Consider the following 24,936-nt stretch of genomic DNA (forward strand, 5'->3'; position numbering starts at 1 on the left):
TTGACTTAAACAGCTAATAATTGTCTGACAGTGTGCTCATATTGCCTACGATCTTCAGATTGATAATGATAACCTCATGCTTGAATGTATTTGCTTTGAGGATTCCATGCTTGATCCATATTTTTCTGCCTAGATGGCTGTCCTAGCAAATCTAGCACTCCTTGAACTAGGTTTACTACTAATTGATGCTGGACGGTTTTTGCTTAAACTTGATCTCTGTTCGAATTCCTGGCTTTATTTTAAATTAGGTGGGAATTTATCTATGTCTATATATTTAAGAGCTCAAGATTGTCGATCAGACGCATGGTCTTGAGTAGGGGAGCTTTACTCTGGCTTTGTAAAAGGCTAAAGGAAGCATCAGAGAACAGGGGGAAATCTTTCAAATCATGGAGATGTCGGGATTTCTCGACAAATATTTATTGTGCTCAGAAGTTCAATAAATATGGACGATTCATATCAGTTATTTCCAGTGTTATTAAAGGCGAGCGCCTTCTCGCCTTTGGCGAGAGGCGAGGCAAGGCGTGGCTGCTGCGCCTTTCATGGCCATGGCGAGCAGACCTTCAAAAGACGCGCCAATGGCGAGAAAGGCGCTAATGGCGCATGGCGAGGCGAGCTGGAAAGGCGAGGCGACCAGAATTTAAAAAAAAAAACAATTAAAAGAAGTGGAGGACTTAAATAAAGTGGAGGACTCTTTTCATGTCCCCTTTTCCCGTTTTGTTGTCTGACACTAATTTGTTTTCTTTATTTAATAAATAAAAGCTCCACTAAGTTCTTAGTGGAAAGTTTCAGGTATGTCTCTTTCTCCTTCTTGTTTTTCTTCAGTTCTTCTTTCTTCTTCTTTCTTCCTCCTGTATTTTCGACTTCTGCTTCTTCGTCTGTTCTTCTTCTTTCTTCTTCTTTTTTTTCCGGCGACAATTGGCCTATTTCCGGCCACCTCTGGTTTTTTTTTTCCTTCTTCTATTCTCTTCTTCTTTTTCTGTTTTTTCTCCTCTGTTTTTTTTTCCTTCTTCTATTCTCTTCTTCTTTTTTCTGTTTTTTCTCCTCTGTTTTTTTACCCTCAGTTTTTTTCACCTCTGTTAATTGCTCTGTTATTTTCTCCTCTGTTTTTTCCTCTGTTTTTTTTTCTCTGTTTGGACCAGTGAGACAGTGGTTGTTTTGCTCCTATTTTTTCTGTTCAATAATTGTTTAAATTTTGTTATACAATTATAAACAGTAGGTTCAAATTCAATGGAATCGTCGGACGCTAGCAAAAAAGACATAGGTTGGAATTATGGTGCCAAAGGCCCAACAAAAGATTCAGTCACATGTATCTTTTGTCGAGAAACTTTCAATGGCGGAATTACTCGACACAAACAACATTTGATTGGTGGTTACAGAAATGTAAAAAAATGTGGAACTTGTCCTCCTGAAATTAGGGAAGAATTAAAAAAGTATGTTGAAAGTAAACAGTTGTTAAAAACTCAAATGTTGCACCAACCATCCTTGGCTAATCTCTCTGATGAAGATGATGAAATGAGGCCTCCTCCCTCAAAAACACAAAAAATGTCATCCAATGCATCATCCACGGCACGGACTGCCAATGTGAAAGGTCCCATGAATCTTTATTACCCGCAAACATCAAAGGGGAAGGGAAGCAGTAGCACGGCAGCGTCTGATGCATCCAAGAAGTTGCTAAGAGATCGCGCTGTAAGTGCTTTTGTAGTATGGGGATATGATGCAGGGCTCCCTTTTAATTGTGTAAATCACAAAAGTTTTGATAAATACATTGAGGCCATAGGACAATATGGCCCAGGAATGAAACCTCCTACCTATCACGAAATTAGAGTTACTCATCTAAAAAAAGAGGTGGAGAAGATAGATGAGATTATTGAGGAACATAAATTGATATGGACAGAGTTTGGGTGTTCAATTATGATGGACAAGTGGACAGCACGAAATGGAAAAATGATCATCAATATTTTGGTCAATTCTCCATTAGGTGGTGTGTTTCTTGGGTCAGTCGATGCTAGTGATGAATCTACAAATTCCACCAAGATGTTCAACTTGTTTGAGAAGACTATTAAGCAAATTGGACCGGAAAATGTTATACAAGTTGTTACCGATAATGCTAGCGAGAATGTTAAAGCCGGTGACATGATAATGGGTGTGTACCCGCACATTTACTGGACTCCATGTGCTGCCCATTGTATCAATTTGATGTTTGGTGACATCTTCAAAATAAACCCGTATGCTTCAGGTGAAAAAAAATAGCTCTAACTTTCTTTATAGCTTATACTATATTACTATATGCTTATTACTTATTACTTAGCTACTGAAATAATCCTTTTACAGTTTTTCAGAAGGCCATTAAGATACATTCTTACATAGCAATGAGACCATTGTTGTTGAACATGATGAGAAGATATACAAACCAAAGAAATTTGGTGAAACCGGCTAAGACAAGATTTGCAACGGCCTTCTTAACTTTGCAATCTTTTTACATGCAAAAGAAAAACTTGAGAACTATGATCTTCTCAACCGAATGGACAGAAAGTAGATTTGCAAAGGAACTTTTGGGAAAAGAAGTTGTCAGACATCTTACTTCTACATCTTTTTGGAATGATGTTGTTAGGGCACTTAAAGTTGGTTCACCTTTGATAGTAGCGCTTCGCTTGGTGGATGGAGAAAAAAAATCATCAATGGGCTATATTTATGAAGCAATGGATAGAGCCAAAGAAGCTATTGAAAAGGGTTTTCATGGTGATCGGAAGCAATATGAGAAAGTTTTCGAAATCATTGATCGGCGGTGGACGGACCAACTTCATAGACCTTTGCATGCAGCAGGCCATGTTTTGAACCCGGGAATGTTTTACACTAATTATCAAAATAAGACTTTATCAACAGAAGTGTGGAATGGTTACTTTGAATGTGTTAATAAGATGGTCCCTAATGCAACACAAGATGCTCTCATCAAAGAGCTTCATATGTATAAAAATGCATTGGGGACTTTTGGTATGCCTCAGGCTATAAGAAACAGAGACAAAACATCCCCTTGTAAGTGGGTTGATTTAGTTATTTTTATAGCTTTACTTAAGTTATTTGACTTATTTATAATTATTAAACCTTTAATTTTTTTTTATAACTGAATGGTGGTCGGTATTTGGTAATCATACTCCAAACTTGCAACAGCTTGCCATAAGAGTATCAAGTTTAACTTGTAGTGCATCCGGATGCGAGAGAAATTGGAGCGTGTTTGAACATGTGAAAAGAAGATTTATTATATTCTAATTTCTATATACATTATTATTAGTATCTACTAATTAGTTTCTACAACTTATGCGCAGATTCATACCAAAAAGAGGAATAGGCTTGAACTATCGCGTCTCAACAATCTAGTGTACATTAAGTACAATAGAACATTGAGACGTCGTTATGATGTTGGCGATACCGTTGATCCAATTTTGTTGGATAATATTGACGAAGCAAATGAATGGTTAATTGGATGCCCCCAAAATGAAGAAGAGGAACTAGTATACGAGGGATGTGATCTTGATTGGGGTACTGTTTCTAGGGCGTCTGGAGTTGAGGAGAATATCTATAGTGTTAGGGGTGGTTCTTCAAGTTCAAGGTCACATAACAAGGGCAAAAGAGTAGCTACTATTGCTACAAGCTCACTTCGGTCTCGGTGCTTAATTGATGAAAACTCCGAGTCCGAGACCGAGACCGAGACCGAGCCCGAGCTCGAGGAGGAAGAAGATGAGGAGCAATATAATGTTGAGAATCTTGGATATCAAGAATTTGGAAATCTTGAAGATCTTGAATTTGAATAGACTTTTAGTATTGCACTATTGCTTTAATTTTAGTATTGCTTGTCTTGTCACTTATGAATTATTGAGTCATTGACTCGTTCAAGTTATGGACTTTTAGTATCTACTATCTACTTTTAATTTTTGAATTGAAATATTTGCTAATTTGTTATTGCTAGTGAGATTTTGATTATTTACATATGCAATTAAATATTTTAATTTTTTGGTATTTATTGGCGCCGCCCTTCAAAATGGCGAGCGCCTCGCCGCGCGCCGCGCCTTAAGGCGAGGCAGGCCCTTGTCGCCTTTAGTCGCCGCACGCCGTCCAAAACACTGGTTATTTCTGTTAAGGGGCAGAGTAGATCAGTGATTATTATCCCAGAAAATGCATTCAATGAGGGGTGGGGGAGTTTGGTACCAAAATTGGAAACATTCATTAACAGGAATGCAGAGACAAAAGGTGTACTTATTACAACAGGGGAGGCAAATCTCAATACAATCATTGGCAAGGGGAATTACAAGGAAGCTTTACATAACAATAAATGGAGCCAAAAAGAACTGGTAGTAGTTAAGGAGGACTTGAAACTGAAGACTTCATCAGACATTGATGATAACAACCTCTTGCGCAGATGTCTTGTCGGCAGGTTCTGTGGAGGGGAAGATGCTCCAGTTCGCAACGATGTTCGTAGATGGGCCCAACAGACGTGGAAAGGGGCACAAAATATACAGGTTTATGACATGGACGGGTATCTCTTTCTATTCGAATTTCTGGAAGGCTGCTGAACATGTTATTATGGGGGAGTGGAAGAGATAAGGTTCGATTTTGAAGCTTGACTGGTGGTCACCAATAAAAGGAGCCTTCCCAGATGAAACGAGGTTTGATTGGTTTTGGATTAGGGTACTAGGGCTCCCATTACAGCTATGGAATAAAGAGGTGATGAAGATAATAGGAGATGAATGTGGGGGTGGTTAGAAAATGAAGAGGAGACTGAAATTAAAAATCACTTGAGATGGGCAAGAATTAAAGTTAAAGGGCCAAAGGAGAAGATTCCGACAAAGATAGAGATAGAGGACGACAGATTGATATATTCTCTTCCGGTGTGGTGCGAGGCGCCGGCAACGTACAGATCGGGGGGAGGATAACGTCCTTCGAGGTGACAGCGAGCATGAAGCTGTTGAGATAGAGATCAGAGATGAGCCTGCAAAAGACAGAGACTCTCAATCCTTAAGAGGAAAGGGGAAAGAACTGGAAAACATCGGATATCGATGTTAACATAGAAAAGGTAATAGGGATGACCAGCAGTCACGTGGCAAGTGGAAGTGGGGCCAAAGACTTTAATTTGAATCTAAATGAAAGTGGGGTCAAAGACTTTAATGTGAATCTGAATGAAAGTGGGGCCACAGATTTCAATTTGAATCTGAATGTAAGTGGGGTCAAAGTATTTAATGTGAATCTGAATGAAAGTGGGGCCACAGACTTCAATTTGACTCTGAATGAAAGTGGGCACACAAACTTTGATTTGGGTCTGAATGAGCAACTTTCTTCACAGGCCCAGGACTCTCAACAAGTGGGCCTTTCAATTAAGCCCAAGCAGACTATTTTTACAGAGCCTTTTTCAGAATTCATTAATGTGGACTGGGGAGAAACTTATCAGCCTTTTAAACATTCGATTTTGGATGGGATACTGGAAAAAAAACATGCGAATGGCTTCTGAGTCTCAAAACTCATGGAATCAAAACATCCAGGAGATTCAAAAAGAAAATTTGGTGCAAGGGGAAGATTCTCTATCAATTGAGGTGGAGATAGTTGATAGGGATACAAACAGAGAAGAATATTCGTTTCTGGAAATCTACGACAATCAATTGGTGTCTTTCAATAACCCAGTTCCCTTGATCATCGAAGAGAATCTATCAGAGGAGATGATCGAGACAAGGGCCACTATATGGGTACATCTCAATGTGATCAAACTAGGCCATGCCTTTGGAGCAGCTATTAGGGGGTGCGAGAAGGAAGCATATGCTTTGTGTATGAAGCTAGACCAAAAGAGGTACATGGAGAGACAAGCAGGAAAGGACAAAGCTTCAAACAGCAGCAAAAACACAGTTCTAAAAGAACTCAAAAATCTTATTTTTGATATGAAATTCAAGGATGGGGAACCTGGAGTTAGAGGGAGGAAATTAGCTATCACATATCGATGAGGATACAAATTGTATCCTGAAATGTAAGGGGGCTTAATGAGAATAGCAAAAGGGGGTTAGTCAGAGATATGATTAATCAATGGGGTGCAGATGTGTATTTATTAGTAGAAACTAAGTTGAGGGGAAGCATAATAGCCTTATCCATAGTATTTGGGATAATAGATGGGTAGGGGAGGTGCATATGGAGGCTGTAGGTAGGAGTGGAGGGATATTAATTCTTTGGGATAAGAGGGTTTGGGAAGGGGAGTTGGTTGAATGTGGCAACCAAAGCATAACATGTAAAATGTCTGATCAAAATTCTGATTTCACTTGGTTTTTGACAGGAGTATATGCCGACTGCCGACTGTAAAAAAGTTGAAAGAAGGGAATTGTGGTGGGAATTGTATGCAATGAGGGGAAGGTGTGAAGGGCCTTGGGTGATGGGTGGTGATTTTAATGTCATCAGGTATCCCAATGAGAGAGCAAACTGTTTCAGAATCAATGGAGCAATGTCAGAGTTCTCTGAATGCATTGAAGAATTGGAGCTTGTGGATCCTCCTTTATTAGGAGGATCTTATACATGGAGGAGGGGAGAAAATCATAGAAGCGCCTCAAGAATTGATAGATTTCTTCATTCATCAACCTGGGAGGAACAATTTACCCTTTTAAAACAAACAATTTTGCCAAAGATAGGATCTGATCATAATCCCATCATGTTATCATATGGAGAGATGAACTTCGAAAAGTCCTACTTCAAATTTGAAAGTTGGTGGATGGGAGTAGAGGGAAGAAAGTGAAACTTTGGTGGGGCTCTTTCAATGTCAATGCGAGACCTTGTTTTGTTTTGGCTGAAAAATTAAAAATGCTAAAAGCAAAGCTGAAGGAGTGGAGCAAAGATAACAGGGGCAATTGGAAGCAAAGAAAGGAAAACATTCTCAATCAACTGGCCAATTGGGAGATAGTTCAAGAACAAAGAGTTCTCACAGATGATGAGTTAATCCAGAAATCAAATTTAGCCTTGGAATTTGAGGAAGTAGCTAGAAATGAGAAGATAACATGGAAGCAGAGGTCCAGGATACAGTGGTTGAACCAAGGAGACAAGAACACTAAATACTTCCATAGGATTGCTACAGCTCATAAAAGGGTTAATTCCATCGATTGCCTAAATGGGGGGGGGGGGGGGGGGGGGGGATGAGGTGACAGACTCAGAGGATGTTAAAGAAGCTATCCAAAACTTCTGCATGAATCTTTATAAGGAAACAGAAGACTGGTGGCCAGAATTGGTGTTACATGAAGCCAATGGGATTTCTGTGGAGGAGCAAGAGTGGTTGCAAAGGCAATTTGAAGAGGCAGAGATTTTGGAGAGCATTAAAATGTGTGCTATGGAGAAGGCTCCTGGGCCTGATGGATTTCCTATGTCATTTTATTTAGCTTTCTGGATGAGGTGACAGACTCAGAGGATGTTAAAGAAGCTATCCAAAACTTCTGCATGAATCTTTATAAGGAAACAGAAGACTGGTGGCCAGAATTGGTGTTACATGAAGCCAATGGGATTTCTGTGGAGGAGCAAGAGTGGTTGCAAAGGCAATTTGAAGAGGCAGAGATTTTGGAGAGCATTAAAATGTGTGCTATGGAGAAGGCTCCTGGGCCTGATGGATTTCCTATGTCATTTTATTTAGCTTTCTGGGAGATCTTAAAAGTTGATATATAGAAAACTATCCAGTATTTTCATGATAATCAGAAGTTTGAGAGGAGTTTCAATGCAACATTCATAGCATTGATTCCTAAAAAAGCAGGTGCCTCAGAGTTGAAAGACTTTAGACCTATAAGCTTCACTGGTGGTATTTACAAGATTATTGCAAAATTACTGGCTGAAAGACTTATGAAGGTAGTTAACAGTTTGGTGAACAAGCATCAGATGGCATTTATAAAAGGGAGACAAATCATGGATGCTGCACTTATTGCTAGTGAATGTGTGGACTTCAGATTTAAAGGTGGAGAACCAGGGGTCATGTGTAAACTGGACATAGAAAAAGCTTATGACCATGTCAATTGGAAATTCTTGCTCAACATGCTGAGACAAATGGGCTTTGGGGAGAAATGGTTGAAATGGATAGATTTTTGCATAAAAACTGTCAGAATCTCTGTTCTTGTGAATGGAGAACCTGTTGGTTTTTTTCTTTCCGAAAGGGGACTCAAACAGGGTGATCCATTGTCTCCTTTTCTGTTTATACTAGCAATGGAGGGTTTTGATAGCATGATAAGGATAGCTATGCAAAACAGGTGGATCAAAGGCTTTGAATTAGGTAATAACAGGGGGCAGATGAAGGAAATATGTCATTTGCAGTATGCAGATGACACAGTGATCTTCTGTGAGCCTAAGGTTGAGCAGATTGGTTACAGTAGAATGATTTTGACAATTTTTTAGGCCTGTTTTGGATTGAAAGTCAATTGGGGGAAAACAAGTTTGTTTCCAATAAAGGAGGTGCCAAACGTACAAAATCTTGCTCACATTTTAAGTTGTAAAGTGCAGAACTTGCCAACAACTTACCTTGGCATGCCTCTAGGAAGAAAATACAAAGTAGGGGAAATCTGGGATGGTATAGTGGAGAAAACAGAAAAAAAACTAGCTAGGTGGAAGGCTCAATATTTATCTCTAGGAGGAAGGTTGACTCTTATCAACTCTGTCCTAGATTCTTTGCCTACTTATGTTATGTCCTTGTTCCCTTTACCTTCCAATATACAGAAAATACTAAATAGACTCAGAAGGGAGTTCTTGTGGCATGGGAATAGAGAGGGCAAAGGTTACAACTTGGTGAAATGTCAGATAGCAATGCAGGGGAAAGAGGGGTGGTTTGGGCATCAGAAACTTGAGATCACAAAACAATAGCTTGTTGATGAAATGGCTATGGAGGTACAATAGTGAGGAAAATACACTGTGGAAGGAGGTTATTAAATGCAAATTTGGGGAACTCAATCCATGGTGTACTAATGTGAGTAATGATACTTATGGTGTTGGAGTCTGGAAAACACTAAGAGCTCTTTGGCCAAAGCTGGAAAGGAACTTGCAGATGAAAGTAGGAGATGGAAAAAAAAGCAAAGTTCTGGAAAGATGCTTGGAATGAACAAGTCCCTCTTATGGAAGTTTATCCAGATCTATTCATTTTAAGTGACAATCCGGAGGTCACTATATATGAAGTTTTGAGTGCTCCGGCATGGGACTTAACTTTTAGAAGATTTTTGAATGACTAGGAGGTGGAAACGGTGGTTACTCTGTTGAATAGAATTGGGAATTTTCATGGCACTACCTCTGATCCAGACACTTTGAGATGGAGACACAATATTGATGGGCAATTCACTATAAACAGGGTTTACAAAAAGGAGGACATGGTGCAGAATGGGGAGCAACCAAAATTTTGGATCAAAATATGGAAGTGTCCAGCCCCAACCAAGGTGAAATGTTTCACTTGGCTGGTGGCAAAGAGAGCTTCTTTAACACATGAAGTATTGAGGAGAAAGGGATGCATCATAGTTTCCAGATGTTGTCTTTGCAATGAAACAAATGAAACCAACAACCATCTTTTTCTTCACTGCAAATTCACAGCACAGCTTTGGTCTTTGTTCTTCAACCTGACAGAGACTAACTGGACTATGCCTGAGCATACTGCAGATTTACTAACTTGTTGGATGAGAAGAGGAGGCAGCAAGAGCCAGAAAAAATGGTGGAGGATGATCCCTCATCGTATTTGGTGGACTATTTGAAAAGAAAGGAATGAAAGGTGTTTTGAAGATAGATCAAATTTCATTCAGAAAGTCAAATGGAATTGTATAGTATCTTTCTACTTTTGGTGTAAAGAAATAGGATTAGAAGATATAGATCAGTTTGTAGATTTATTAAGATCAATGTAAGTATTTCTTTTACTCTTTCTGTCTTCAGTTTAAATCTTTTTGATGGTCTCCAGCATATCCTGAATACTGAGGAATACAATTTACAAGTTTCAAAAAAAAAAGAAGGAAAATAATCTTCTACTAATATATTTTGGGATCTGTCCCCTGTATGTTTGTTGTTCAGGTTCCAGCTCTGCAGAGATTTATGCAAAGCAGACGCTCACATTTTCAGCAGCATCCTGACTTTCATATCACCTCCTCTACGATTCTCGCATCAACTTTGCACATCACAAGATTAAATGCAAGGAGCCCTGGGGCTCCAACTAATGTTGATATGCCTCCTGGTCCTGGGCCTAGAATTGATCCAGATCGACAAGGGAATGGAAACCAAGATGAGTTTGGTAATCCTGTTCAACTTGGAGGGCAACCTGATACCCGCCAGTCTGAAACTGGAGCTAACCCGGGGTCTATGAATTCATTCAGCTCCTTGTTGCTGTGGATATTAGGCGGTGCTTCTTCTGAAGGTCTAAACTCCTTTCTCTCTATATTTCGAGATGTACGAGACCATGCTCAAGTTTTTGCAGGATCACCTGGTCAAGAAACTCATGCCACCCAAAATCCTGAATAGAATGCAGATGGCAACCTAAGGTGTGTAGTGCACAAGAGAAAAGTGCACTGTGCGGACTCAGGGGAGGAGGCTGTAATTGTATCGACAGACGTGTAGAAATTGTAGAGTATTCGGTAGTTGATGAGTCTCTTAAGGAAAAACTTCTTGTTATTTATTGATTTTTTTTGGTTTACTTAACCTTATGTACATAGGAATTGAAGTAAAATGCGGGAGGGTGAAGAAAACCTTCTTATGGAAAAATTATGTTAAAGCTATTTTATTGTCATCCATCATTATTTTCCTCTTTGAAGTCGTGTAAAGAAGAGTGCGCACCATATACAGGTTTGACGTTATTGTTCTTGCTATATTGCATTTTAGTCATCCTCCCTTCTTAAACTTTGCGTTCATGGTCATTTACTTATTCCTAGGTTCTGCCGTTATTGTCTATTCTTGTTGCTGGAGTGGACTGCCATTCTTTTCATATTTTATTGTTTTAGTTAACCTTGATAGATGACACGTAGCAGTTGTGTTTATACGTGGACTAGTCTTTCTGCGCGTACAGAGTTTACGTGTATTTCTGTTAATTTTTTACAAAATCAAAGTAAAGCAAAGGGAGACATTATAATTTTTTTTTATAAAAGAATTATTTCTTTTTTCTTTTGTAAGAAATGCAATCATCTTGTAATATTGAAGTTTAAATAATAGAAAATAAGATCGATCAATTTTGAAATTTAGATGCATATACCCGGAAGAAGTTTCATGTAAAGAAGCAAAGAGTTCTTTCCTACATAGAATTAAATGAATTTGCCATTTTCTAAGGTTTGTACCCGATGTCAAAAAAAAAAAAAAAAAAGAAATCGTAAAATTCCTAATGTAAATAAAGAAAAGGTAAAGGAAACATTCCAAAAATTCCTCATGCAAGTAAAAAAGGGTAAACATTCGGGTAAAAATTTGCCCGCGCCGGATGTTTACACCCAATCATAAACACCTAACACGTGTCATTATGCTTAACTATAATTCTTAATGTTTAACCATAGTCCACTATTGTATTAGTTTTACATATATTAAATATATAAATTAGTTTACATATATTAGATATATAAAATAATGTTTAAATTGCTTCAACATTCTAGCACTTATCCGGTCTTAACAGTGAATAGAGGTTAACATATTTTAGGATAATGTTCACCATTCAGTATATGTCGGTTCCGTCTTTGGCTCTTAATCTGAACTTCCGATTACGTGTGTGTTGTTTTGGATTTACGCAAAAAATAAGAATAAATGGCAAGGAACTTGAAAAGTCATATAACCTAGAAGAAGGTGTGTGCAGGGAATTAAAGAACGAAGAAGTTAAGGCAGCCCTAATATAATCTTTCGTTAGGTAATTAACTAATAAAGTATTTATTGTCTTCTTAATTTTTTTAAATTTAAAATAGACTCCTAATAAGTTGTAGTTTGTCTTCTATGATTAACTTAGCTAACACACCAGGTGTTTATACCTAATCAATAAACACCCAACATATGTCATTATGCTTAACTATAATTCTTAATGTTTAACCATAGTTAACTATTGTATTAGTTTACATATATTACATATATAAAATAATAATTAAATACCTTCAACATTCTAGCACTTACCCGATCGTAATAGTGATGTGAAAACTGTCCATTTTTTACCAAAAGTTCCTTCCACCATCTATATCTACTTTAGTTTAGCTAACTTTGAAAAATATATATATATACATTTTAAACTTATAAAAAAGCACTTAGCTTTATATACCAAAGTTTATATGAAATTAACAGATGAAAAACTTCACAAGATTACACTTTGTTTTGTAGAATTACACTGTTACACGTCATGAAAGAATTATAAACTTTATCGTAATTATATTTGTAATTTGTTTACTGCTTAGCTACAAGTTCCTATGTTTACTTGTGAAACTCGACTCCCATAGTATACTGTCCGCTGGTCTCTTGGGGAAGAATACTTTGCGTGAATTTTACAATTGCAAGATAAACAAATGACGCAATATGTAGTAATAAATTTGAAGAATAAACTACTACGCGAATAATAAATAATACTACAAAATAGGGAGAAAGATGAGAAGTGCTGAAAAAATTATTTTTTCTTACAATCTAGCATGCTAAAAGTTTGCATTTGAATGGGACTTAAATTTGCAATGTATTGTCTAGCACACAATTTTGAACCACAACTCATAAGATGAAATTCCAAATAGAAGGTAAGGAAATGATTGTTTGAGAAATTCCACAGTTGCATGATAACACATTTGGTTGAGAAATCTTCACGCAACCTAACCATTTGTTTTCATGGCCAGAGAGAAAGGGGTCACAATATTTAGCCTATCACCTAATTACACTATATGTTTAACTATAAGTTAAAACATCATGTGTAGCAAAAGATACAGGTTGCATATTCATAATCAGGTAACTCAATCAAGGGAATAGAGGTAAACATATTTTAGGATAATGTTCACCATTAGGTATATATTGGTTCCGCCATTGGCTCTTAATCTGAACTTCTGATTACGTGTGTTGTTTTGAATTTACGTAAAAAATAAGAATAAATGGCAAGAAACTTGAGAATCAAGTCACACAACCTAGAAGCAGGTGTGTGCAGGGAATTAAAGAACAAAGAAGTTACGGCAGCCCTACTATAATCTTCCGTCTACCGTTAAAAATTAACTAATAAAGTATTTACTGACTTCTTTATTTTTTAAAAATTTAAAATAGACTCCTAATAAGTTGTAGTTTGTATTCTATTATTAACTTGACTATCTTGGTGTAAACACTCGGTGCGGACAAGTTTTTACCATTTGGTACGGCTTTTGAAGATGGAATCAAATAATCTTCAATTCATAAAATTTAATACAAATAAAAGAGAAGTATATTTTCAAGAAAGAATCAAATTGTTTTCAACTTTAAAATCATACCTAAAGGAAAATAAAAAAGGCCGTTTTCCTGAAGGAATGAAATTGTCTTCAAAGTATAAAGACACTCCTAACAATTATCAATGCAATTAAAAAACTATTGATTGTAGTTACAAATTTGTTCAGCATGAGATGCATTTTCAAAGGGTTAAGAAGTCTATCAACATTCCGCTATGGATTTTAGGGCTGGGCATAAATACCGAAAATCGAAAAACCGAACCGAACCGAATTGAAACTTCAACAAACCGAACCGAACTAGTTTGGTTCGGTGTTTGGTGTCCACCGTCAAAAAACCGAACCGAAGTTTGATAAAACTGAACCGAAAAACCGAACGCGCACCGAAATTTAATACATTACCCAAAAAAAAATTAAAATAGTCCAGACCCATTAAGTTTAAAGCAAAAAAAACCCAATTGTAATAAGTCCTCTTTTGCATTTGTATCCCTAATTTTTCACTTCAATTGAGAAAATCAAATATCCTTAACAAAGAAAGGTAACTAGGATGTGTCTTTAGGATTAATGTATGTCCTTTATGTGTTTTCTTAATTATTCTTACGGTATGTATATAACACCTAGACACCTAGTAATCCTATATCATGATTATAGTTTTCTGTTCTTGTGTATCCTGTTTGTTTGATTTTGATTTCAATTTATCAGTTTTATGTTTTATTGCTTTTGAGAATATGAATTAGTGTCAATGGAATCGCTTATAATATTATATCAAAAAAACCAAATTGAAAAAATCGAAACCGAACTTTAAAAAACCGAAACCGAAAGAACCGAACCGAACTAGTTTGGTTCGGTGTTCGGTGTCCACCTTCAAAAAACCGAATCTGAAATAGCCAAACCGAAGTTTGATAAAACCGAAACGAAAAATCGAACGCCCACCTCTAATGGATTTTCGTGTCTTTATAGTAACTAGTATGTACATGCTTTGCATGTACATCCCATTATCCATTGTTAGAAAAATATTAGCATGATAAATATTACTTGTATATATATTGTTAAAATAAATGGTTTAATTTTAAGTTCGGAAGCAATATCTAGGATGATTTTTGATTTTTGGGATTTTTTTTTTTTTTTTGCAGGAAATATAGATAATTGATACAATACAATACTTAAATTTTTATGAATGCATTATGTGTTAGTTTGTTGACTTAATTGTTTATCGCGAGAGCTTGTTTATTGACAATTAAGTGAGCTAATACAAATGTTGTAAACAAGTGACTACAAGTTGCAAGGAAAAAAAAAAAAGACATGACCAAAAACATATTTGGTATCATGTCAATAAAAATGATCATATATATTATTTTTCGACTTGAGTGAGAATTTTCAGTGACATAACAAAACATAAGTGAATTTTTTTTATGTAAATGAAAATAATAATTTTGCCCACCTATTTTCAATTGTTCAATCGACTCCCCTTATGCCTTTTGCTGCCCAAATGCCCTCTGCAAAAACAAAACTCAAGTGAATGAAAGAAGCCCGCATTTCCTCTCTTCCCCTATTGCTAGGGGCATTGCCTTTTTAAATGAAAGACACTACATTCGATGATCATTTAAGAAATAAATTTGGATATAAAAAGAAAGTCTCATATAGACGACACCTCTATTTTTTTTTTTTGTTTTTATGTTATTATGACTTTAGTCCCTTATTAAATTTGTCATTTATGAAAATATGACTCCAAGTACTCCATAGTTTGTATCTTTCTATTCTTATTTATCTTGACTTGGACTCCTCTATTAAATTTAAAGTCCTAAGTATTAGGTAAATTCTATACATCTTAGTGTTTTATTCAAAATAGAATTATCTTTTGGTGAAATAAAAATTTAAAAACTAATTGCATTATCCAATAGGGAATCATTACCAAGGATCCATATTAACATTTCTATTTTATTTTGCCAAAGATAATGTCTTCCAACAATTATACATCAAATATATAATCAAAAGATTTTGATTAAAACGAAAATAAAATAAAAGTGCAGACTACTTGAAATTAACTCCAATGATTCTTAATTAAGTCTTCAATTAAATGAACAATTCTGGCTCCAATGATTCTTAGTTAAGTCTTCAATTAAATGAACAATTCTGGCTCTTAGCTAATGCGATTACTTGGTTGGTTGAGGACAAAATTTCTTTGATTCCACAAAAACATTTTGCACCGAAATTAAAATAATAAAATTCTGCAAATTTCATATATGTATATAAAAATAATTTTACTGAAGCAAAGAGAATAGTCAAACTACTCAGGAAGATACTATGAGATATTAGCATTGCATAAAAGCCACATAGGCATGAGAATAGTCACTATAACTGTTACACCTCGGAAAAATCTTCCGTTGGTACGCAAGTGAATGAACTAGCGAAATACGAGTATCGGGTTAATGATGACTTAAGGGCATTTTGGGAAAGAGTTATAACGTCCCTTAGATTAGTATTGAAGTGTTAAACAAGTGTTAAGAAGGTTCCATGAGGATCGGAGATCAAACGAAGTGGCGAAACTAAGTTCAGTGACTGATGAGTTCTACGGCTCATTATACGGACCGTATAATGTTATACGGACCGTATAGTGGACCGTAATTTTACGGTCAGTTATACGGACCGTATAAAATTTATACGGACCGTATAACGAACCGTCGAATGGTCACAGTGAAAGGTTGCTCACTAGTAACGTTTTACGGTCAGTTATACGGACCGTAAAACTGTTTTACGGACCGTATAACGGACCGTCAAGTAGTCACAGTGAAGGGGTGCTGGGCAGACCCATTTCACGGTCTATTATACGGACCGTATAACCATTATACGGACCGTATAATGGACCGTATAATGGAACCCGACAGTTCGGTGATGATTTAATAAATAAAGACCAAGTTCATGAAAATCATTTCCACATTTCCTCTCTCTCTCTAAAACATCTCTCTACAACTTTTGTACAAGTTTTCAAGGGTATTAATCCATCAACCACATTAAACAAGTAAATCCAAGGTAGAAACCCATCAAGGATCATCTAAAGTCAAGAAACCCAATGGAGAAAGACTAGGGTTTTACTCAAAGTGGAGTATTATCAACAAAAGCTTGTCCCTACAACTTCTAAGGTAAGATTCATGATTTTTATATGATGTTTACGGTATTGGAGAATTAAAATGCATGGATTGTAGAAAACATGGTCCACTAGGACATGAATGATGAATAGTGACGTTTTTGAGACACAGTTTGAATTGAATCATGATTGTTGTTGTATTGTGATATGAGTGTGTTATAAATGACGTTAAGATCATGAAATAAACATTGTATATGGATGAACGAAGTTGGGTGTTGTGACCCTAAATAGGGACAAATGGAAGTGAATTGAGAATGTGGATAATGTAGATGATTAATGGCCATGGAAATGATATTATAAATGTGTTGTTGACGTTTGGGGTTGAATTATGATATGGACAAATGTTGTATAGATAAAGGAGATGCTGTCCAATTTTCTCTAGTTCTAGCCATGTGCACTAGTTATCGATACTAATGATAGTATGGCCTTAATGAAGGTAAAAACGTGAGCATCGAAGGAGTACGTGCAAGTGTAGAATAATTCGACAAAGAGGTATGTAAGGCTAACCCTTCTTTCATAAGGCATGGTTCTTTGGCCAAACTCCTAATCCCTCTATATGAGCATGTTGACTACAAATGTTTCACATTCCGAGCTCATAAGCTCACTATCTTTGATTGGTACTACGAATGCGCTACGCACCTCAGGTGACGAGTAGGACTACGATATAGAAGTAACAATAACGATAATGATAGTAATGATGATGGTGATAATAATGATGCTAAGAGTGCCTACGGGCTGTTATGCTCATACGTGCCCCTGAAGGGCTATAATGAAACCCCGAGCTTATAACGCCGGGTAGAATATATGGGTATGAATATGTATAGAATATGTATACGATTTCGAAACGCGCGCACACATCTGCAGATGGTACGGATAACCCTGAAGCCTTGGTAGGGCCAGGTATGAGTAACATTGAGCCTTGGTTGGCCAAGTATGTATATGAAATACTGATCCAATGAGGTCGGGTACGTTATGTAAATGCCATGTATACGAAATGATTATGTATGTATATATTATGTAAAAGAATGTGATGAGACTATGTATAAGAATACGAATGAGGACATGTACACTAATACGAGCACAAGCATGGTACGAGTTTTATTATGGGGCACGAATGACGATGTGAGTAAGTAAGCGACATGATGATGATGATATTATTGTCTCCCCTCCTATGCTATTCCATATATTGTTCATTATGTTGTATATCAATGTTAATCATGCTTTACATACTCAGTACATTCTTCGTACTGACGTCCTTTTGTTTGTGGACGCTGCGTCATGCCCGCAGGTGCACAGGGAGACAGACTTGACCCATAGCTGCCTATTTGAAGATTTCATAGAGAGCTCCATTTCCTTCGGAGCCATATCTTTTGGGTACTCATTCTTTTGTGTATATAACTATGGGCATAGCGGGGTCCTGTCCCGCTCATGATATGTCATACTCTTAGAGGCTCGTAGTCATGTGTATGTGGGTAGAGATGTTTGGCCATGTCGGCCTATGTTTTGTATATCTTTTGTTGGCCTCGTCGGCCTTGTATATTTGACATGGCATAGATGCCCATGATATGTTAATTGATGATGATCGTCCAATGGGACTAGCTTGATTAATGATTTAAAATGCATGAAATGAATTATGGTTCACTTAGATGTTATGATATGCATGATAACGGGGTGCCCGGGTGAGGTAGCACCGGGTGCTCGTCGTGGCCCCCTAGTCGGGTCGTGACAATAACAATGGTTGCATCTGAATATTGTTTCTTGCAAATCTTGAATCGCTTGTTGCTAGTGCTAATTGCAGTACTTACATTGCAAAGTAGTTCAAATGTTACACCCTGTAGTTTGCATGTTGAGATTCGAGCTACCTTCTGGGAGGCATATGAGATTATTCGCGGTTATCTTATGGGTATGAAGGTTTAGTTCATATAATAAGCCATGGGAAGATCAGAGAGCAAGTGAATCATGGGAAACCAAGTTTGTTGGACTTCGGAGAAAATAGGAGGGCAATTTTGGCCCCAACTTGGAGGAAGAATATCTTTTAGTATACGAGGAGTTTTGAGGCAGAGCAAAAGCCTAAAGTGAAGTTCACGAAGTCTAGTTTCCAATGCGACAAACCGCTCATCAATACGGCATCAGAGTAAGGAGATATGGGTGTTGCAAGTCGGGCTGGCAGGCCAGGAAAATGGTCTGCGCGAACGCGCCAGGGAGTGGCGCGAACGCGCAGAGGACCAAGGGCCAATTCAGTGCGAACGCGCCACTAGGGGACGCGAACGCGCTGAGCAATTTTTAAGTCGGTCCAACCCGATCCTCAGACTTTATAAAAAGGGGTTACCCCCTTATTTTCTCATCCAAAACATCCTCTAAGCCATCCCAAACCTCTGTAAACTTCCACCAACTTCCACTCACCAAATTTTGACGCAAATCGAGTATAATCCCTAGATTTTGGTCCAGACAGCGTACAATTGTGATTATAAAATCGTATAGCGACGAGTTTTGGTTAAAATCCAAGGTGGAAAGTGAAGATATTGCAATAATAGAGGGAGTAAGGTATGAATCTCTTCTTATTAATATTAGTTTCCGTTTATTTACGAAGGAAAAACCATGAAACAGTCGTATAATGAGTTGGTTAGTTGAGGAATTTGGAAAACATCGTGAGAGATATTTTACGACGTTTATTGGTGTTGGTAATGATGTTGCTGATGTTGTTGGTTGTTGAATTGTGATTTCGGGCTACGCATATAAACAGGGGAGATGCTGCCCGAATTTCGGCAGATTCTAAATGGAATTAAATTAAGAAATTGAGATGGGCGTATGACCTTGAGTCTAACAAGAGTATGAATGGTTTATATGTAGATTTACAAGCTTGGAAGGATAATCGTTGAGTCGCTAAGGAGACCGAAAGGTATGTTAAGGCTAGTCCCTTTCATTCAAAAGGCATGATTCCTATGTTATGTTTCCATGACCTTCTTACTTCCAAGAGCTAGAAGTTCATGATTCTTAAAGGCTTCCTATGATACTAAGATGAGATGTTTTCCATAATGTCCTTATCCTCAAAAGTTAGAGGTTCATGATTCTAAGAGTTTCTTATGATGATAAAGATGAGAATACTTTACGAAGATAATAATGATGATGATTCTATTTTTCAGAAATTCCAAAGCTTATGAAGTAATGCTATTACGAGTTTAATGATCTTATTTCATAATTTCCTTGATGTTATCCATTATTGGCCATCCCACCTTATGAATTGTTCCTTCGAGGTGAGATACAACAATGACGATTATTCCATAAGATAAATCGGAGGTTACGACCTTACGTCACTCCGATAGAGTTGTGGCTTTCACTTGGGCTCTCATGCATGCTTTATAAATATGTATGTATTTTTAATAACACCGTGCCTACATGGCCGGGCAGTATAACACCGCTCCGCACAATAGGCGGCTGGGCAGACACACCACTGCAGTGGGCAGCTTGTACCCCGGACGCGGGAGGCCTGGACGCGGGCTAATGATGATAACACCGTGCCTAAATGGTCGGGCAGCATAACACCGCAGCTATATGGTCGGGCAGTTTACTTGTATGTATTTATGATGTTGTTTAAAAGAAGATAAAACTAGTATGCATGACATCCGCCATAAGAGGCAAACATATGTACAGGTTATTTCTTTATCTCATGTTATGTTCCATACCTCTTGTTATATTGTTATTCATGCTTTACATACTCAGTACACTGTTCGTACTGACGTCCTTTCTTGTGGACTCTGTGTTCATGCCCGCAGGATCAGGTAGCCAGCCAGACGATCCAGACCAGTAGGATCTCCCCTCAGCCGTAGTCAGTGCGCTCCAGTGGTCCGGAGCTGCAGCCCTTTTTGGTATATAGATATGTGGGTACGACAGGGCCTTGTCCTGTTTTTTCTACAATTGATATTCCATAGAGGTCTGTAGACAGTTGTATATAATGGGAGTGTCATGGAGCTTTGTGGTCCCTTATTTTATGTACAGTACATGCAGTGGCCATGTCGGACTGCGGTGTCATCCTTTGCACGCATGCCTATGTATATATATCCATATGGACTGTTTATGAGTTGTTGAGGTAGAGTTTATTGCATAAATTTTACAGCAGATGCTATCATTCAGATATAAGTTATAAATGGGCCACCAGGTTATCCAGTATATGGCAAGTACGAGGTTAGGGGTGCCTGGTCAATAGTGGTCGGGCACTCGTCACGTCCCATGGGTTTGGGTCGTGACAAAAGTGGTATCAGAGCAGTTCGTCCTAGGGTTGTCTACAAATCGTGTCCGGTAGAGTCCTGTTTATGGGTGTGAAGCCGGCCACATTTATAAATAGGAGGTTGCAGGGCATTTAGGAATCATTGACCTTTCTTTCTATCTTAGATCGTGCGATAGAGACAGAATCTAGGAAAGATCGTTTCTGACCTTCTTTCCCTGTAGGTAGGAGCAGTTTGACGAGAGATGAAGAGATCGGCTTCAGATAGAGGGGGTGCCAGGAAGGCCCCCAGGGTGGATTCGCGACCCCAGATTCCAGGACCGAGCAGGAGGATTCCCAGCTATTCCATTGAGATAGACCCTTCCGAGGACCCCGAGACGATCCGCCCAGAGTTCCTGACTTCCATGGAGGAGGACCCGTCGGAAGATAGATATGAGACGGACCTATCCGAGGGTTCGTATAAGACGCCGGTGGAGGAGGCTCCCGAGGCTGTACCAGAGTTGACCCCTCCAGCTTCTCCTATGGTGGAGCATTATGTTAGGGCAGATACGCCTGTGAGTGTCACTGATTATTCTAACCCTTTATCTTGGCCTTCGCTAAATCAGGAATAGCCAGGATATTCATACCCCTCGGACTCGGATGGGTGCGATGAGGAGGGCCAGACCAGTAGATGGCGAGAGGACGCTGAGGAGGATACTTCACCTTACAGCCCTCCAGACCAAGAGCAGGACAGGCTGGCTACCGGTATATGAGTTTTTCCTTTATTGGAATTCGTATGTGTGTATCATTATGGCATAATATCATTAATAGTTAACAAATGGGAGTTTTAGAGAACCCGATAACTGAAGTATTTGTGGATAAATGCGGCTAAGATGTTTGGCCACCATTAGGAATGGAAGACAGTTGTGTGTATTGATTGGTGGTTGTTATTGGGAGTTCCGAAGACTAAGCCAACATTTGTTCGGTCAGGAGAGTAAGAGACCTTTCCAATCCGGAGGGAGACGCAGTACGGGAATTTTATTGGGATCCGTTAGAACTTCAGCTTGTTTTAGGTCACGTGAGAAAGGCCACGCAGCAGGATGGATGCAATCATACCAGCACTAACGCACCAGATCCCATCAGAACTTCGAAGTTAAGCGTGCCTGGACGAGAGTAATACTAGGATGGGTGACCCCCTAGGATGCGTGCTAAGGAGTCCTATAAATTCAGAAATAAGAGAAGGATGAGGAACTAGAATAGCTTGAGGGAAATTAGAAGCATGTGAAACTTACGGTTGGAAGCTTTAAATGATTATAAGAGATAAGGCGGACCTGCTTGGTAAAGAGAGAGAAGACGTATTACAGCTACAGAATTAGGACGAATTTGAGTAGTATCGGGGATACCTTGTAAGTAAGATGTTAAGAAAAGGTGTACATGATATCTTAAGCGTGGTTACGTAGTCAGTGGGTGTGCTCTGATAATCAACGTTGCGATATGTGAAAGGTACTGATTGCACAGGGTATTGAAGTTCGAGTGGTAAGTGCTACAGAGCAAGTTGACATTATTTTCTCTAAGGGATAGAGTCGGATAAGCTTGACGCAATAACATCAAGGAAAAAAAGAAAGTGAGTATATAAGAGCAAGAAGGGTAGGACACCCTGAAGAAAGGAGAAGTGGGAGCAAGAGGAGTATGTTACTAACTAGGGTCAAATAGAGCTTCCGAGAGAGTTTAGGACGATGGTGGAGGTAGAGAACCATTTGGATGAATTTCAAAAGTAAGAATACGGACAAAATAGAGTATAGTAGTGTGTGATGAAAGGACGAATGTATAGGGCCCAAAAACAGATTTTGATAGGTGGGACTGAAGGGCAGTAACAACGAATAGTAAGGTAAATTGAGGAAGAATAAGCAGGATTTTGCGAAGATGCTAAAGGGTTTCTGGCCTTGGAGAGGTACCCAAAGAGGTGAATGCTTAGTTATAATAAAACGCCACAATTACCTCGAAAAAGAAGAAGCCCTTCCAAAAGGTAACTTAGAGATAAAACGGATTTACACTTCCAAAAGGATATTCTACGAACTCCAGGGTTAATGTGATAAAATGGCAAGTGGAGAAGAGTATCAGGAGTAAAGGAACTCAAAATCCCTGAGGATGAAAGTAGGAAGGATACACTAACGGACTGGTTGAAGGAATTCGAGTAATCACCAAGGACAAGAGAGAGGATAATAAGTTGACAAAGCTGACCAAAAGGTAATATATCAGTTACATGGGATAAGAACCGCTGTAAGAATATAGAGATCCGGTCATAAAGGAAATAATGATACACGAGGGATATTTATAAATATGAACTAGCCGTCATGGCAAAAAGAAAGATGAAGGCTTGACCAAAAGAAGAAGGGAAATAGTATACTTTATAAGGATTTCGTGATAGGAACAGGCGGCAGGACACTGGAAGAACTACGATGCATAGCTGTGATGCAGACAAGTAGTTAAGGTGAGTTACGGGACAAACGAGCCAAGCAAATGAAAGAATGAATCGTAGGAAGGAATATGTGGAATATTAACTTTTAATGGTATAATATAGACGTGAATCGGAATTGGGAACTTAGAGCAAAAAGAATTACAAAGGTATTAAGAAGATGATTATGGAACAATACTAGGGTTGAAGGAGCGAGGTATGATCGGACACTCCATAAAGGAGCGTAATGAATTTCGTTGTCCCCATTAATTCACTAGCCAGGGAATTACTAGTCACAAAAGGTAGAAGTGGAAAGACAATAAAGGAAGCACTTATAGTGAATCTGAGATGTACGAGCATTTGATTTGATACCGGACTTCGTCTAGCAGAAAGGAAAATAATTCGAACCATGCGACGAAAGGGATTCCGGCATTATAAAGAACCGAGAAGTGGGAGGATCATTAAGGTCGACCAGATGGTTATCAAAGATGATGACTATTTAAGTCATGGAATTCGTCGTAGACAAACATGGTCCATAATAAAAAAAATCAACAAGAACAAATCATCACTAAAATTTTAAGTATAATTTTTAACATAAAATATATAAAGTGAATGTCTTCAAATAAGCAAATTCCGTGATCCTTTCTCCCCATTCCAACCACTTATCCTAAAAAAGAAGACTCTTGATACTCTTTGTGCTAAGATTGCATTATACACATTTCAAATGCGTAGACCTTCCTGATACATACAATGAGATATTTAGATTTTGAATCCCTTATCTGCAAATTAACACTTAAAACCAGTGAAGTTGTATAATCACATGTTACCTTGTTAGTGAAAATAGACTTTAAACAGAATAGTAAACATTTTATTGCGGCGATTTGTTTCTTTTTTGAACCCTCCATTCTCACTTCTTCGGGAAATCTATAGTTGGCAACATTAACGTCGTTGCCTGAATGGTTAGAAACTACGATCCCCAAGCAATTGGGTCACTTTATTTATTTCTATTGTATTTCCTTGAAAAAGAACGGTTGAAAAACTAAAGGGGTCCATCAATACCATGTATCTTATTACTTACCTTTATTTATATATAACTGGATTTTTTTTTTTTGAATTGTCAAACGATGTTTTATTTATTTATATTTTATTTTATTTTTGTTGGCAATTAAATCGTATGTTCATTCATTACTAAGTATCGGAGTTACAAAACAGGGGAGAATCATCCAGACTCAAGCCCATCTCTATAAACAGAAACCTCTAGTTCACTTTCCTAAACAACTACCCATGTCACCGAAAACCTTACAATGAACAGATAAAATAAAAAAACTTCATATTACTGCTAAAACGATAACACAAGTCAGTTTTAGTGGCTAAGAGGATGTCATCTATGCTCCTGCTCTTGTGTTGAAATACTCTAGTGTTCCTTTCGATCCAAATGTTATAGACAACAGTTGCAAGGCCAGCTTTCAATATCCTCCCTCTAGCATGCTTACCTCTAGCCTGCTCATTGACCCATTTCCATTCTTCATTCCATGGCAAGACACAACCACTAGTTAGATATTATATTAGCACTGGTAACACTAAGGTTACCTAACTTAACTAGGTTACTACAAGCATTGGAAGAGACTTTTCTAGTAGTAAACTTCTCTTCGATGTCCACTAGTACTTGATTCATTACAAAAGCTGGGGGACTACACAAAAACACTTGCTGATCCTCCTCTTCTTCTGCATTCAGACCTTGCTGTGCAAAAACATGAGCGGCCTGATTCCCTTC

General features: G+C 38.0%; 2 protein-coding genes and 1 pseudogene across 3 annotated transcripts in view; all 3 read left to right on the forward strand.

Annotated features, from left to right (window-relative positions):
• Positions 1 to 10,854, forward strand: part of LOC132615455 (membralin-like protein At1g60995) — a 33,572-nt gene extending 22,718 nt beyond the window's left edge. Inside the window, exon 15 of one of the 2 annotated variants that reach the window (XR_009572695.1) lies at positions 10,036 to 10,189. Coding sequence is in view for 1 of the 2 variants with exons in the window: in XM_060330066.1 (XP_060186049.1) it covers positions 10,036 to 10,479 (444 nt within the window). In the remaining variant the exon portion in view is untranslated. Of the gene's footprint in view, positions 1 to 10,035 lie in introns of both variants that reach the window. The other variant, XM_060330066.1, reaches the window with a different exon arrangement.
• Positions 74 to 3,133, forward strand: LOC132615456 (uncharacterized). Its single transcript, XM_060330067.1, has 2 exons — positions 74 to 2,236; positions 2,332 to 3,133. Exons 1-2 carry the CDS (start codon positions 1,228 to 1,230, stop codon positions 3,123 to 3,125), a joined length of 1,803 nt encoding a protein of 600 aa, XP_060186050.1. The 5' UTR covers positions 74 to 1,227; the 3' UTR covers positions 3,126 to 3,133.
• Positions 10,855 to 21,809: 10,955 nt separating the features above from the next.
• LOC132616261 (5S ribosomal RNA) lies at positions 21,810 to 21,927 on the forward strand (annotated as a pseudogene).
• The last annotated feature ends 3,009 nt before the right edge of the window (positions 21,928 to 24,936 follow it).

This window comes from Lycium barbarum, chromosome 10, assembly GCF_019175385.1.
Source record: "Lycium barbarum isolate Lr01 chromosome 10, ASM1917538v2, whole genome shotgun sequence".
Lineage (NCBI taxonomy): Eukaryota > Viridiplantae > Streptophyta > Magnoliopsida > Solanales > Solanaceae > Lycium > Lycium barbarum.